This window comes from Ursus americanus, chromosome 3 (genome assembly GCF_024610735.1).
Source record: "Ursus americanus isolate L20-20 chromosome 3, mUrsAme1.1.p, whole genome shotgun sequence".
NCBI lineage: Eukaryota > Metazoa > Chordata > Mammalia > Carnivora > Ursidae > Ursus > Ursus americanus.
Window position 1 is genome coordinate 69,208,292 of NC_142129.1, and position 17,816 is coordinate 69,226,107.

General features: G+C 38.2%; 1 protein-coding gene across 1 annotated transcript in view; it reads left to right on the forward strand.

Moving 5' to 3' along the window:
- The first annotated feature begins 34 nt into the window (after positions 1 to 34).
- Positions 35 to 17,816, forward strand: part of PEX1 (peroxisomal biogenesis factor 1) — an 87,432-nt gene continuing 69,650 nt past the window's right edge. Inside the window, exons 1-3 of the mRNA XM_087861078.1 lie at positions 35 to 3,332; positions 12,176 to 12,331; positions 14,266 to 14,370. Of these exons, the coding sequence (XP_087717204.1) occupies positions 3,275 to 3,332; positions 12,176 to 12,331; positions 14,266 to 14,370 (319 nt within the window). The 5' untranslated portion in view covers positions 35 to 3,274. The remainder of the gene's footprint in view (positions 3,333 to 12,175; positions 12,332 to 14,265; positions 14,371 to 17,816) is intronic.

Here is a 17,816-nt window from a genome sequence, read left to right on the forward strand (position 1 = left end):
GAAATTTGTCTTTGTATATTCATAACAAATTATGACAAGTTAAGTGAAAATTACATTATTGCTCTTCCTGTGTCATATTTTACTAAGATTTTGTGCCTCATATCTACTGCTGAATTGTTTACTAGTAATGTTAAAAGGAATTGATAAAATCATTTTCACTTTACATTTTTATATAATCAGGTAACATGAAATATAATTTGATGTACAATTTTGCCTGTTACAGAGGGTGTGCTAATTATAGTGGTATATGCACAAAACATTTTGGCATGACAAGAGGCTGAATAAATAGCTATTTTACTTAAAAATAGCTGTGTTCTTATCAGCTCCCTTTGAGTCCCAAGTAAAGTTCAAAAGATCAAGAAACTCTACTAGATGGTAAGTGTAACGTTAAGATATGTCCCCAAGTTTTTAGCTGTAAAAATAATATATTTCTTAGTAAGCTTCCTTAAATTTTATGCTTAAAGCTTCATACTCTTTTTCCTAATAAAAGATATCTATATGCTCTTGAGTACCCAGGAAGTTTGAGGGACATTTTTTATCTGAAAGGAAGTTTCTTAGGATTGTTGTTCACAAAAATGCTAAAAGATAAGTTTATCAGGTTGTTTGGTGATCATTTTTGGCATGAACATAAAAGTGTTCCTTTGTAGACGCCCATACATGATGACTGTGTCCTACTACAAGCAGCTGTTACTAGACTGAGGAAGAAGGTGACCTGGCAGAAAGATTGTATTCTTTCCAGACTGTTGACTGTCTGGGAAACAGTTTTCTCATCCTGGTAGCCTTTTTTTTTTTTTTTTAATTCACATAATTAAGATATTACTAGTCTCAGAGGTGGAGTTCAGTGATTTGTCAGTTGTATATAACATCCTGTGCTCATTACATCATGTGCCCTGCTTAATGTCCATCAGCCAGTTATCCCTCCCCTCCGGTAACCCTCAGTTTGTTTTCTATAATTAAGAATCTCTTATGGTTTGTCTCCCTCTCTGATTTCATCTTGTTTTATTTTCCCCTCCCTTCCCCTATGTTCCTCTGTTTTGTTTCTTAAATTCCACACATGAGTGAGATCATATGATAATTGTCTTCCTCTGATTGACTTATTTCACTTAGCATAATAACCTCTAGTTCCATCTACGTCGTTGAAAATGGCAAGATTTCATTTTTTCGGTGGCTGAGTAGTACATCGTGTGTGTGTGTGTGTGTGTGTGTGTGTGTGTGTGTGTATTCTTTATCCATTCATCTGTCGATGGACATCTGGGCTCTTTCCATAGTTTGGCCATTGTGGACATTGCTGCTATAAACATTGGGGTGCCAGGTACTCCTTCAGATCACTACATTTGTATCTTTGGGGTAAATACCTAGTAGTGCAGTTGCTGAGTTGTCAGGTAGCTCTATTTTAACTTTTTGAGGAAACTCCATACTGTTTTCTGGAGTGGCTGCACCAGCTTGCATTCCCAGCAACAGTGTAAGAGGGTTCCCCTTTCTTCCTCTGCTGGTAGCCTTAACAGTCTTCTTTCTAATAAGGTATGGGAAGAAAATTTGACCAGGTAATGTTATATGCAGATCCTTTTTTTTTTTTTTTTTAAGATTTTATTTATTTATTTGATAGAGAGGCAGCCAGCGGGAGAGGGAACACAAACAGGGGCTGCTGGAGAGGAAGAAGCAGGCTCCCGGGGGGGGGGGGGGGCGGGCTCGATCCCAGGACTCTGGGATCACCCCTGGGCTGAAGGCAGACACTTAACAACTGAGCCACCCAGGCGCCCCATTATGTGCAAATTTCTAACATCTCTTAACTTCCTCCCTCCAGCAGACCACCCTTTTTCTTGAATAATTTTACCCCAGTTTTATAAACACAGGACATGTTATTTGGATAATGGTTCCAAGGTAAGGGCAACAAAATTGAAGAGTGTCTGAATCAAAAAATTGAATTTATACCGGTACTTCCTCTATCTGGTTGTTTTGGATTCATTTGGTTGCCCTTAGTATACTTAGGTGTTTTAAATACCATAAGAGTGTCCTGAATTTACTTTATCCAGAGTATAGGTTCATATTCCTTCAGTCAGGGTGTGTTAACAGCCTGTTGCCTAATATTCTTTCATTTCATGAAGAGCAGTAGACTAATCTCAGAGAAATTGAGAACAGTTACTCTTCAGACTTAAGTGACAGGTTTCATACTTTTAAAACATTGCCAGTTTTCAACTTAAAATCAATGAACACTCATCTGGTATTTCCTAAAGAAAAGTTCTGGGAAAGCTTTTTTGTTCCAGATGTGTTTGCCTTATTTTAAAATTCATTTTTATATTTTATTTAAAATTTATAAGAATGTAGTGTCCTAAATTCTAAAAATCATTTTAGTGCGTTTTCTTGCCTTGCCATAGTGAAAGCCAGCGAACATAGACTAGGAGGTGTTTGTTCTCTGTATTAGGATTTGACAGTAGACAAGAGTTAGCACAGTTGTCATGGTGGCCAGCTTTGGCATGGTCACAGTATGCTCTCTTACCAGTTAGATATAAGTTGGAGGGGTACAAGTGGTGTTTTACCTTTCTCTAGGGGCTCCCAGATTGAAGTGTCTCTTTGGAGATCATGAGAGGGTGCTTAGAGGTTTTATTTTTTAAAGATCATGTATTCATTTTAGAGTGCACACAAGCAGGGGGAGGGGCTTGGGGAAAGAATCTCAAGCAGACTCCCCACTGAGTGCGGAACCCATCGCAGGGCTCAGTCCTACAACCCCGAGATCATGACCTGAGCCGAAACCAAGAGCCAGAGGCCCAACCGACTGAGCCACCCAGGCACCCCTTAGTTAGAGTTTTTAAAGGAGGTTGTAATGTTTGAAGAAGGTATATATAGCCTGGAAAAATATTTTATTTCAGTGTAAAAATGAGGTCTTTATAATGTTATTTTTCAACTATGTGTTCAGATAGGAAGGAAATATTTTCAACTGCACCGTTTGTGCTGAGGAAAAATAAATGACAGTAATATCAAGTATCACTTTAAGTGGTATTTAGCCCTAAAAAAAACATTGAGGTTGGAATTGCTGTAATATTTCAGATCGCAATAACATTAATGAAATCACTGCATTTGTATTGAGTGGTAACAACCATTGCTGCATATTTTTCCCATCATTTGAGAACCTTCCATGTTTGATTGCTGGAATGTTGCCACGGTCACATTCTGTTGGGCATAGAGTAATGAACTGTGGAATCAGTGGCAACCAAAGACACGTAGGCTTGGAACTGGGTATCTGAGAATTGTGCAGTGTGTTGAAGCCACACTTGGCATGGACCAGAAGACTCTGAAGAAACTGGTGGAATCCATCAGTAACACTGTCAAGAACTGTAAGTACTGACCAGACATCCAACTCTGCCTGAACATCTTTATTCCATCAAGTAGAAATATTGATAGACCTATTTGACATTAACAAGTTCTTTGTAGCCCCCAAAATAGAGTTTCTCTGATTTCTGATATTTTGGCCATTTAAAAAAATAGATCACAAGTGAACTTACAAGATCCCTGCACTTACACTGAAAATATTTTAATCAGGTGTCCTACAATTTATTTGTATGTGGAAAGAGTAATTTGAGAACTTAGATGACGGCATAAGTGCTAAAGGATTATCTGCCAATCAAGTACTGATTCTGTTACAGTCTGAAATTTGGTAAGAGATTTCAACTCTAAAGGTTTACTCTGACCAGGTCCCTGAGTTTTCCAGCACAAAACCCGTAGAGGCCGGGGATTGATAGAGCTACAGAAGATATTTTAGATGTTGGAGACATAGCACATGGCAAGTGTTTTTTAAAATTAATGTTAACAGATTTGGGGGGATTCCTTGCCCTGATTGCCCTGACCTTAAAAAGTAATCGTCTATATTTTGTCTCTCGCGCATGACAACAAGCAGTCCTGACTGAGAATTCTGAGAATGTCTTTAGACTTTGAGGAAATTACTTTTAGTTCAGACACTAGTACAGCCTCATTGTTGGGCACTGCCATTTTTCCTTGTGACCTCAGTAGGACAGGCACCACCCTAAGAATCTTGTTGTAGACTTAATTCAATTTTCTCATACTCCAGGTGTATTTTAAACAATCTGAGTTCCTCAGGCACTGCTAGGGCCTATTTTTCTAATCCTGCTGTTAGACAACCTTTAAAATCCATCTGGCAGATTTAACCAATGTTCAATATACTGTCTTCTGTTATTTGCTGTTTTCTGAACAACCTGAGTTTTATAACATTCAAAAGGAAATTTTGTAGACTTTAAATATCTAGCTCCTCTCCCCATCCTAAAGGAACTATTTTCATTAATGTCCGCTACCCAAATGTGTGTTCAATACCATAATTTGTTATTTGGTAGGTTATGAATATGTAATACTAGATCAGACCCATATCCCATATAGTCTACAGAGAAGATACTTAACAATTATTTGAAAAGAGGAATGAGTTGCATTGCTTTCCAAAGCTTTGGTGCTAAATTATGGTCAAAAGTTCAGGCTATAGCTATTCACCAGTGTAACCAGATTACTATTTTACACTCAGATTACTAACAACTCATGTTTATTGAACTCTTCATTGGGAGGATGCTATGCTAAATGGTCTATGTTCATCTTCAATTCTCAAACCCAATGAGGTAGGTGATATTTTCCATGTTTTCAGATGAGGAAACCCAAGTCTTAGATTGTCTAAAATTACAGTGGACTTTTCTGTTGGAGGCAGAACTAGAACTCAGGTAAGTCTGATGCCAGAGCCTGCACTCAATCTTTATTTCTCAAATTAATGCTACTGATAAGCATTCTAGACTCATATGGTCATTCTGTATAGTACTGCCCCATAGTAAGTGCAGAATGAAAGTTGAATTTGGCTCACTTCTTAGGTCCTTCAGTTGAGACCAGGGTAGACTCTGGCCTCTCATGTCTGGAATTTAGTTTTGTTGTTGCTGTTGTTGTTTTAAGATTTTATTTTTAAGGGACACCCGGGTGGCTCAGTTGGTTAAGCATCTGCCTTCAGCTCAGGTTGTGATCCCAGGGTCTTGGGATTGAGTCCTGCATAGGAGCCTGCTTCTCCCTCTGCCTGCTGCTCCCCCTGCTTGTGCTCTCTTTCTCTCTTTCTCTGACAAATAAAAATCTTTAAAAAAAATGTTTATTTTTAAGTAATCTGTACACCCAACATGGGGCTCCATCCAGTTTACAACCCTGAGGTCAAGAGTCACATGCTCTACCAACTGAGCCAGCCAGGTGCTGCTGGAATTTGGTTCTTTATAGGTAGGCGTGGGGAGGGCTAACAACTAGTGATGTCTTGGCTGTCTCTCAAGACAGGACTGTCTTGGGGCAGCTGGCTGGAATAAAACATTCTAGAGCTAGAGCTGCATTGTCCAGTATAGTAACCACTAGCTATGTGTGGCTATTACTTCAAAAAAAATTTTAAGTACTCTGTACGCTCAAGGTGGGGCTTGATCTCATGATGCTGCGATGAAGAGTCATGCATGCTCTACCAACCGAGCCAGCCAGGTGCCCCATTTTTTTTTTAAGTATATGTGTGGCTATTTAAATGTAAATTAAAATTAAGTAGAATTTTTAAAACCTTTAATCTGGTGGGGGTGGGAGATCATTACCTCGGGGCATCATAAGTGGCTTCACGGGTATGCAACCTATGCATTGTCACAGGGCCCCATGCTTTAATACTCTGCTAACCCTGACCTAATGTTTTGAGTGGGGGACCCATGTTTTCTTTGCATTGGGCCCACAAATTCTGTAGTTTATCTTGACTGCATACCTCTTATTCATAGTATGGTAGGAGTATCTCCACCATCAGAATTACCTAAAGATTCATATTGAAAGTATAGATTCCTGGATACTACCCTAGGTACGTTTAAAAATTTGCGAGTGGGGGCCAAGCATCCAGATCATTCACTCCATGTTATTAGACACACTGAAGCTTAAGAATTCCTCATCAAAATTGTCTTTTCCAAGTGAGACTTCAGTTCCTTTTTTTAATATTTATGAGTTCAGTCTCTTTTTTTATTGTTTGTTCTACATTTATGCATTAAGTTGCATATTCACACATCCTTGGCAATCTGGTTTTGTGTATTTGTGGGCATGTATGTGTGTGTATATGTATTTATATCTTTGCTCTGGTCTCTGTGGAATTTGAAACCTAGCTAATTTATTGTCTTGGTATTATTTCTCACATTGGTGGTTAATTTTTTCCCTTAAGCCTTCAAAACTGTCATTTAGAAACAACTAATATACAGGGGTTTCAATGGCTTACTGCCTTTCCTAGTGCTTTAAACCCAGAAAATCGTACTTATTTCTTCCTTCTTTAGGGTCTTGAATACTATTGCTAACTACATGGTGGCTGTCTTCCCTTAGAATTTTTTTTTTTTAATTTAAAATTCAGTTAGCCAACATATATCGTTAGTTTCACGAAACTTCAGTTCTATCAGCCTAGGAGCAATCCCAGCTTCACTGATACTGAGTTAGGAATTGACCCAGTTTTTTCATACATACTGTTGTTTATCCACAATTTTTACACTTGCGTAGATTAAAACTTTTTTAAAGCTTAGTGAAGAATTTTAAAACTACCCAATAATTCCATGTTGTTTGATTTAAATGATTATTTTGCCATCAAGTAGTTACTTTAGATCCTGACTCATCCAGTATATTCCTTTATCTCTCCTGTTTACAAGGGGTTATCATTTATTTAGCAGACATTTATTTGAGAGCCTGCTGTTGTGCTTGGCACTACTGGATACTGAATAGGTAATTAATATAAGGATAAGAGATTTTTGTCATATGCCTTGCTAAAATCCAAATACTTTGTGAACATTTCTCCAATCCATTCCTACCAAAAGGAGGAAATAAGTTAAATCTAGTATGAATTCTTGTGAATTCATGAGCCCCTGGGTGTTCATGAATTTTTTAATACAACTGATCATCTCTTCTGGGACTTAGCCCAGGACCACCTCTAGACCCAGTAGCCCAATATTTGCCTTTTACTTAATTTGTGAGACATAACACGTGTTAATATGTATGCATACGTAGGTTAGTATACATAATATTTTCCAGCTATGTCTCCTGAGAGGGCTTAGAAATCTTAATACCCAGTAATAACAAGCACACCCAGTGCCTAGACCTTGGTGTCTAAAAACCAGTCTACAGTAAAAAGAACCAGGATTCCTTGAAGAAGTAGCTGTACAGAGTGGAAAAGAAAACCCACGCTGCACCTGTGTGTTTCTCTTTTACTCTGCCATTACTACTACGCTTATACTTCTGACACTTCCGGTCTCCAGCTGTGTGGTTTTTCCCAGCAAGCTATCTTCTGTGACATCCCAGCCATTTCTAGTCCTGACACTATCTGAGATGGCATCAGATCCCATAGGTTGAGTTCAGTTCCACAAGACTATCTCCCACTTCAGATGCCCGTCACAAGTCCAGGTTGTTATCTTTATTCCTGACTGACTGGCTGTAAATTGGAGGTCCAATTAATTTGTTAGAGCAGCTCACAGAACTGAGGAAAACAGTTTACTTAATAGATTACTGATTTATTATGAAAGGCTATAATCAGGAAGAGCCGGATGGAGGAGATGAATGGGGCAAGGTATGTGGGGAAGGGCATGGAGTGTCCACTCTCTCTCCCAGGACCTTCGTATGTCCACCAACCCAGAACCTCCCTGAACACTGTACTTTGGGGGTCTTCACAGAGGTTTCATCACATAGGCATCATAGATCATTAAATCAACATCCCCTCTGCAGAATAGGGGGTGGGACTGAAAGTTCCAAGCTTTCAATCAACGGTTTGGTCTTTCTGGTGACTAGCAGTCACCTCATTAGAACAAAAGATTCCTATCACCCCTGATGTTCTAAGGGATTTAGGAGCTTTGTGTTGAGAACCAGGGTCAACATAAATTGAACAAAAGGTACTCCTACAGCTCACATCAGGAAATCCCAAGAGTTTTGGGAGCTATGTGTCAGGAACCAGGGGCAGGGACTAATATATCCTGTTATCTCACACAGGGGTAATACGAGATCAGCCTGGCAAGTAGTGCCAGAAAGTAAAGAGGTGAAAAAGCCAATGGATTATGCTGTATGAAACATACAAGAGCCAACTCGAAAGCTCCCAGTGCCCCAAACTGGAACAAGTTGAGCAAGAAAATTAACAATTATTACAAAATAAGTATGTGTGACCCCCCCCCCATAGTGATATAAATAATTGAGTAAGTAAATGGGAAAAGACCTCTTCCTTTGAGGAGAACTCCGAATAATAGTATAGATACTCCTTCCCAAGAAGTGGGATTCCATTTTACTTGAGCAATTGGCTTCTAAAGAATAGATTGTGGAAAGGGAAAACTAACTACAGTGGAGAACCATGTAGACTAGCTTAACCAAGTGATCAAAGTTATCAGCAGTTAACCTTGTTAATATGTATCCCCCTGACATGTGAGGATAACATTAATTTATCTCCAGTATTTTCCCCCAAAACACCTAACCATGGTCTAATTGTGAGAAAAACATTAGGCAAACACAAATTGAGGAACATTATGCAAAATAAAATCTCAAGATCATGAAAGACTGAAAACTATCACAGATGTAAAGAGACATGACAACCAAGTATATCTTGGCTTGGATTCTGGAACCCCCCAAAAAAGGACAGTAGTAGGAAAAGTGGTAAAATCTGTAGTTTAGTTAATAATAATGTGTCAATTAGTTAGTGTATTTGTTTTGACAACTGTACCATGGTTCTGTAAGGTGTTAACAGGGACAGAGTGAAGATTTTATGCAAACTCTATCATCATTACTTCTCTTATGTGAATCTAAAATTATTCCAAAATAAAGTTAAGTAACATGGGTCAATCTCTAGCACCTCACCATTCTCATTACCTGTAATCTTTCACATGTCATTTTCAGTGGTTCCTTGACCTCATGAGTAAGGTCTTAAGATATAATGAAATGTGAGCTTACATGGATAAAACCAAGAAAGTTATTACCTGACAAAGATTGTGCCCCAAATCCTTGATAGCTGTGTTGAATGACTTTTTAATATTTGACTCATAGCATCTCCTGACTCTTAAAACCTCCCTCTCCTCAGGGATCCATTTTCACATTGTTGGTGCTAACATTGCCCCTCGCTGATAATTCTCTCCCTCAGAATTGAGCAGCACTACTTTCAGGTGATCATTAACATACTCTGCACTCCATAGAGTGCATCCACACCTGAGCTTCCTTTTTCTTCATATTCAAAAAAAGAAAAGAAGGCATTCCAAGTTTTATTCTCAGAGCAGCTGTATCCCCTTCTGTGACCTAGCCTTGAAGAGTCACATTGCCTCATTTCCACTGAGCTCTAGTGATTGAAACAGTCACACACACACACACACACACACACACACACACACACACACCCTGCCCCCTCCTAGTTTCAAGTAAAGGAGGGACCCTCCCATCTCTCAGAGGAAACTCAAAGTCATTGTACAAAGAGCATATGGGATGGGGTGGACTGTTAAAATTGGGAAGACAAACTTGTCCATCTAGGCTCACCACTCATAAGGTAGTTTCAAGAATCTCCTGCAAAAGTGTTCTCTCTTAAGTGCAAATATGATCCTGTTAACTTGGCAGCCAAAATTTTTCAGAAACTCCTCGTTGTAAAGTCAAGTTTGCCACCTAGCCGCACGAAACCATCTGCAGCCAGCTCTCGGAATATACCTCCAAGCTGTCTCCTCTGGCAAACGCTCACTTTGGCAGGCCTTAGCTCAAGTGACACCTCCGTGGGACTTTTAATTTCCTACCGCCTCCCTCAATTGATTATTCCTTCCTTTGGGTCACCGTCAAACACCATCAATCATAGTGCTTGTCATTCCTTGTTGCACTTTTTTATGTCTTAGCCAAAGTGTAACAACTTGGGCAGGAAGCGTGGTGTATTCATTGCCTGGTTCACAGGAGGCTCTTAATAAATGCTTATTGGATGGATAAAAATTAGCTTTATGTCATATTTCAGGGCTTATAGTCACACTGTGGAGCCTGAGAATCTAATTCAGTTCATAAAACAGTATTGTACTTGCTTATTCTTCAGATTTGTCAACCATTCCCCTAAGAACCAAATCATTTTGACCATTGTAAAACCCTAAGGTTGTGAACTGCATATGTGCTATGTGTTGTCATTGATTTCAGTTGGGCGACATGAAATCATCGCAAAGACAGCATCTAAAATTTCTCCCCACCTTCCCTATAAAAAGAAAAAAAGGGGGTTGGAGGAGAAAAAAGAAATAGTAACCAGCTCTCCTTCCTAACTCTTCTGGTTCTTTCAAATAATCTTTGATTCAGAGAATTGGGCTTTTAGAAACTGAAGGAATCTCAAAGATCATCTAGGATAATACCCAGTTTCATAGGTGAGGACTCTGAGCCATAAAGAAGCTGTATGACTTGTGTAAGGCTGCTGTTAAGTAAAAAACAGAAGTGGAATCTGGGCACTTTAGTACCCCCAACCCGCTAAATCTAATCCCTTAATTCTCAGTCCTGACAATGCATTAGAACCACCCATGCACTTATTTAAAAATACTCTTTTCCTAAGTCTAGAGTGAAATCTAGGTGTATGAATATTGGAAATTTTTGTTTGAAAATTAGTCACCAAGTCCTACTGATTTTCTCTAACATCTCAGGCCCCTTCCCACTTTTTGACCTCATTTCCACCTCCCTAATCAAAGCCCTATCTATCACTCCAAGTCTGGCTTTTATGCTTCCAGTTTTCCCCTTCAATATAATTTTGCTAGATGAATTTTCCTAAACCGCTTCTCAACCCTTAGGGCCTAGAAGAGTCAACCCAGCTCTTGTTTAAAAGCTAATTTCTGGGCTTCTGGGTGGCTCAGTTGGTTAAGCATCTGTCTTCAGCTCAGGTCATGATCCTGGAGTTCTGGGATCCAGCCCTGCATAGGGCTCCCTGCTCAGTGGGAAGTCTGCTCCTCTCTCTTCCTCTGCCCCTCCTCTCCACTTGTGCTCTCTCACAAATAAATAAATAAAACTCTTAAAATAAAAAATAAAAGCTAATTCCTGGGCCTGATGTTAGCGATTCTGACGTGGTAGGTCAGGAGCAAGACATAGATGGGAATCTGGATTAAACAAACAATGGAGAGGGGGTTGATTTTCTCTTACAGATGGTCCAAAGATGGTCCATGAGAAAATCACTGCTCCAGTATAATGCAGCTGATGTTTGAACAACCTGGAGGATACAAGCACCAACACCCACACAGTTGAAAATCCATGTTGGACTCCCCAAAACCTTAACTACCAATAGCCTATTGCTGACGTTACTTAAAAGTCAATTAACATATTTCGTATATTTTATGTGTTATATGCTTTAAGTAAGTAAAGAAAAGAAAATGTTACTGAGAAAGTCATAAAAGAATGGGGCACCTGGGTGGCTCAGTCAGTCAAGCCATCAACTCTTGATTTCAGGTCAGGTTATGATCACAGGGTCGTGAGATCGGCTGCTGCGCATGGAGCCTTAAGATTCTCTCCCTCTGTCTCCGCCCCTCCCCACTCTCTGTCTCGAAAAAGAAAGAAAGAAAATCATAAGAGAAAATACATTTACAGTACTGCACTATGTTTATTTTTTTAGAAATCACATTTAAGTGGACCCGCAGTTCAAACCTATGTGGTTCAAGTCAACTGTAAATGTTAATTTTCTAACTAGGTGTTCAAGGCGCTCTGCCATTAGCCCACCCTCTTCAATCTTGTTTTTCACTTCTCAATTTGCTGTGCTCCCAATAAAGCATATTCAAACCCAACTGCAATTCTACTTCTTTCCTTTACCCATGTTTTCTCTCCCTGGAATTTTCTATTGTACTACCCCCAACACATCCCTTCCTGTATAAGTACTATGCATTCTTCAAGTCTCTGTTCAAAGTCTGCTCCTATGAAAATGGCCCAACTCCTCTTTCCCACATTGATTTCTCTTTCTTTACGTGTCTATAATGGTGAGTGTTAATATGACATAATTTTTCATTTACGTACTATCTTATGAGACTTCTGGGTGACTCCCAGAAAGGTAAGCCCTCAAGTAACAAGTCATGTCATACTTTTTAATCACTAGAGCATCTAGCACCATAGGAACAAAAGAGCTGCTTAGTGAATTATTTTTTATTAGATTGGTATACTCAAGGACTAAGTCTAAGCCGTATTTATTTGTATTTTTATTTTGCAGTCAAAAAAAGTGAAGTAGAGTGTCTCCTAAGAGTTTTTCACAGCTTGGTGGAAAAAGCTAATGTAAGACTAAATAACTTTGGACTAGATCGTAATGCGTTTCGAGCGATCCTGCACAGCATATTTGGAATGACTGATGATATGCTAATGAATAGGGGTAAGAGTCTCAAGAAATTGAAATGGGCCAAGCTGAGATGGCAATATATATGGTATATGTGTTAATATGTGGTAAATATATATTTGTAATGACAGATTTTTATATTCAAATTTATTTTTATATATATGTATTCAGTTGTCATCAAAGAGTGAATTTTTTAAAAAGATTTATTTATTTATTTATTTATTTATTTATTTATTTATTTATTTATTTGGAAAGGGAGCGCAAGCCAGTGGGAGGGGCAGAGGAGAGGAAAAGGGACAAGAAGATTCTGTGCTGAGCAGGAGCCCATCACTGAGCACACGAGTCCCTCCAGGAGCTTGGGGGCTGATCTCACAACCCCCAGATCATGACCTGAGCCAAAATCAAGAGTTGGATGCTCAGGGGCACCTGGGCGGCACAGCAGTTAAGCGTCTGCCTTCGGCTCAGGGCATGATCCTGGCATTATGGGATCGAGCCCCACATCAGGCTCCTCTGCTATGAGCCTACTTCTTCCTCTCCCACTCCCCCTGCTTGTGTTCCCTCTCTCGCTGCCTGTCTCTATCTCTGTCAAATAAATAAGTAAAATCTTTAAAAAAAAAAAAAAAACAATTAAAAAAAAAAAAAAGAGTTGGATGCTCAGCTGACTGAGCCACCCAGGTGCCCCTTGAATTTTTCAATACCAAACTAGAAAGACATAATTGTGGTAAGACTGCCAATATAAAACAAAGGTTGATTTGATTGTGAGGATGGTTTTTAATAAAAACTCACTCAGAATTTCTTATCTCATAGCTGTACCACTTTGAGAAATAACGAGTAATGAACTAAATAAGCTGGCAGTATTGTTTTTTCTTTAAAGTTAAGCAAATGGCTTTCTATTCATGATGTCTTTGAATTCATATGCTGTAGACATGTAAACTATTAAATAACTTCTTTTTCCTCCTAAAAATACTGTACCAGTACAAAAAAAAAAGATACTCATTACACTGAAAAAAATAAAAGACAAGATCTTATATTTAAAATAGAAAATGATTTAGTGTGATCCAGTTTCACTAACAAATTTTTAGTGTTCAATTTAGTAAGTTTTGATATAGGTATATACCTTGAAACCATAATCATAATCAAAATAATTAACATCACCCCTAAAAGAGTCAATAACACTTTACTTTCTATAGGATTTTAAGATTTCTTGGTAAATTTAAAAATGTTTATTTTAGTAATTTATCTTTGGGTATTATAAAGACTGTTTAGAACAGAATTTTGCCACTCTTTTCAAATGCATTTTATTTGTATTATTATTTTTTAAAGTAATCTCTACACTCAGTGTGGGGTTTGAATTCACGACCCCAAGATAAGAGTCACATGCTCTACCAACTAAGCAAGTCAGGTGCCCCCTTTGCCATTCTTTTTATTTACGTATTTTTAAAAGATTTATTTATTTATTTTAGAGAGAGAGAGCATGAACGGGGGTGGGGGGGAGAGAATCTCAAGCAGACTCCCCACTGAGCATGGAGCCGATGTGGGGCTTGATCGCAGGACCCTGAGATCATGACCTGAGCCAAAATCAAGAGTTGGCTGCTCAACCGACTGAGCCACCCAGGCAGCCTGCTACTCTTTAGAATAAAAATTATCACCTTGATTAGCTCCACTGTTGCTCTTCTTGGCTCATAGTAACTGTACAAAACATCACAAGTGAAATTCATCATTGATCATGGAGAATTACTCTTTTCTTTCTATAAAAATCTGGGGAAAACATATTTCCGGTAATTTTGACTCTTTTAAGAAAGACTGTGCCAAAACCTTTTTTCCCCTCAATTTGGGAGGAAAGTTTTTCAGTGTGTTTTGTTTTTGTTTTTGTTTGAAAGAAAGTTTTAAAAACCTTTTTATATATACATACTTTTGAATTATAAAGTAGCTGTAAACTACAATATGCTTCTACGGTATTTTTCTTTCAGTATTTTTTGCATTTGACAAAGACAATGATAACTGCATAAATGCGAAAGAGTGGGTTAAAGGATTATCAGTGTTTCTTCGAGGGACTTTTGAAGAAAAGCTTAAGTGTAAGATTTCTGTATGTGATTACTGACTTAGTAATATACATTGTCAATTTCGTATTTAGTGAATGCTTAAACATTTTTTAAAAATATAAAATCCATGTTCTCTATAGCAACCTTTCAAAAATAGTTCATGACAGCTTTAAAAAAAATCAAAACATGAAATGGGTGACCTGTTTCATGGGAGAGTCCTTAGACCCAGGGTCCCCAAACACTTCCTTCACTGGTTCTGTAATGCCTCAGTGTCACCAGGACCACTCTTTTGCTTAAGGCCCAGGCCAAGACCAGCAAGTCAAGGTCAGGGCTTGTGCCAACTCTAATCAGCCAGCAAGGCCAAGGTTTTTGTGGCTGCCTCTGGGCTCAGCAGGAATTGGGCCTTGATATAGGGCAGTGTATAAGTCACAGTGAGGCTATTCCTTGTCTCTTGATCAAAGAAAATAAATGTGAAGGAATGACACAAAACAAGATGAAATGCTCATTAACCATCAGACATCAATACTCTAGTGTTAGAATTTGTGTAGATGAGTGAAGAGAGGGAAGAAGGTTGAGGACAAAGAATGCCCACAGGCCCATAGGGAGAAGGATTTTGGGAGTTTCCTACAGGACAGGAATGTTAGGAATTCCAAAGACAAAAATCTCCCTATTCACAATTTTGCCTAAAAATAAATAGCTCTGGCCTCACCTCACCTGTACCATTGATGTGATGTATATTTTCCATGTTTTATACCTCTGGGGCAAGGTTTTGGGGTGAGGATCCCTGGAAAGAGAATAGGAACAATTTTAAATGGCACTCTTCAAGGGAACAATTGCTTAAAAGTGTCAAAATGGCTTGAGAAAAGGCTGTGGAGTTCTGAGTAAGTAAACAAATTTTTGTCCCTTGCTCTTCCACTTGAACTTGGATTTGGGATGCAGAAAAGAAGACCCCTAAATTAAACACACATTTTTTAAACAATAGTGACCGTTTAAAAAACCACCAACTTTCTCTGACATTTACGATTTTTGTTTCTTTGTTTTGTGGAGTTTTTTTCTTATTTTTATTGAGGTGAAATTGACATACAACATTATGTGGGGTTTCTTTTTCAAGATTTTATTTTGAAGTAGTCTCTACACCCAACATAAGGCTCAAACCCACAACCCCAAGATCAAGCGTCGTATGCTCCACCGAGCCAGCCAGGTACCTCTGTGGGTTTGTTTTTTTTTTTTCCTTAACTTTTCTCAAGTCTAATTTTTCACAGGGGTAACATTTAAATATAGTTGCCACTTAAGTTTGTTGCTGCTTTCTTATGCAAAAGTCTCACTGAGAAAGGAAAAGCTAAATATTCATGGATGTAAATTCTTGTGGTGATAAGACAGGGAAAATGGCTGTGACCCTGAATGCAGTTACACATGAGTGAATAGCATCACACTGTAAAGAATTTTCCTCCTCTAATCCCTCTTCCTAAAAATGTTTCATATACATTTCAGGATATGTTAGGAAAAATACTATTTTTCATGGGGTTGTGCTGCAGGCGTGCTATGGATTGAAGAAACCACAAAAAGACACAGCTAATCCGTTACTCTGGAATTTTATACCTGGTTCTATTGCTTTTGCTAAAACATTTAACTAGATTACGAGCGCCCGAGTAAGGTCATCTGTGGCATGAATGAATGGATGCCAGTCATGGAAATCCCTCTCCAGGGAGAGAGTGATCATTTTGGGTAGTGCAGATAGGCAGGCTCCAAGGGGGTGACAGACTCACTACCCAAATACATTGAAAATGTTCTTTGTCAGTGATGTGATGAAGTTTGTACTTAGTTTTTATGCTCTATATAAGAAGAGAATCATAATATTGAGATACAAACACACATACATGTATGTGTACACGTGTATAAATGTATTGAATAACCACAGGTTCAAATATTTCTCTCCAGGGGCACCTGGCTGGCTCAGTCAGTAAAGCATGTAACTCTCGACCTCTGGGTTGTGAGTTTGAGCCCCACATTCAGTGTAGAGTTTACTTAAAAAATATTTATATATATCTCCTTTATTGCAGTTTCATCACATTTTTTTGAAGTCTATAAAATTCTTTTGTTTTACCTAAGTCCCAGGAAATCATTCTATTACAGGAAATGGTAGGTTCTGGGTCACATAATACATATAAACTAATAACCACAATATCATTTGATTACTTAGAAATCTATGTATTTTCAAAATACTATATGGGAGTGATGAGAAAGTTCTTTCTAGTGGATCTGGTGGATCAGAAGACACTTTCAACAGAATACTAGCCTTTTAATTGGTTCTTGTAAATCTTGAGCAGAAAGAAACTAGAAAGAAGACCATGCTAGACAGTAGGAACAGTATGAATAAAAGCATGGATGTCTTAACAGCATGTTGAGTTGGGCAAATTGATGTCGAGACATGAGGCTAATAAGGTAAGTTAAATGTGTATCATTAAGGTTGAATCTTAGCAAGAGGGATCAGTTTCCTCTCCCCAACACTCCCTAAGAGGACAGTTCTGAATCAACCATAATAAATAATGAAATATTGGATGGAGGCAGGGAAGTTTCTTAGATTGTTGAAGTTATCTAGGAAATAACAGTGAGAACAGAGAAGAGGAAAGGACTATTAATATTTACAAGTTGGAATTGATGGTATGTCTTTGAATACAGAAGGTATTATTTGTTTATAAATAGTTTCAAGTACCTAAATTAAGCTCGTTGATTTCAAAGTATTCCAGAAACAAGAAGTCACCAACTAAGATAATGTAATATATTTGAATATACTTCATAAATGCCAAGACAGAAAGCAAAATCTTAGGTATGTAAATTTCCAATGAACTGCTTTTTAAAGTATAGTTCATTGCAAAGTACCTATAGGACTGATTCTCCAATGTGGATTGAAGAATGGTTTCAACTGGCTATGTTAATTTTACCTGGGGAACATTTTAAAATACAGTTTTACCTGGGAACTTTTTAAAATAACATTCCCTGAGCTGCTATGACCAAGGAATCTGGACTCTTACTTTGTGCTGTATCAGTGAGGTGTTCTGTTTATTTGTTTTTTAATTATGAAGAATATCAAATGTTTCTTACAAAGTTCATTTTGATATCCAATCTGTAACTGTTTCCTCTCCAATCTAGATACACATGAATAGGATTCTGCATCTTTGTCAACCATTTTCCCCCCAAATTCTTTTACTTTTATGGTTTTATTAAGAAATAATTGATATACATCACCGTGTAAGTTCAAGGCAATACAGGTTGATTTGATTTACATATATTGTGAAAGGATTACCACAATGGGTTCAGCTTACATCTGTCTTCTCATGTAGATACAATAAGAAGACAAGAATATAGGGGGAAAAATTATCCCTGTGATGAGAGCTCTTAGGATTCAGTCTCTTAACAACTTTTCTCTGTATCATACTTCAGTGTTAGCTCTAATCATCATGTTGTACATTACGTCCCTA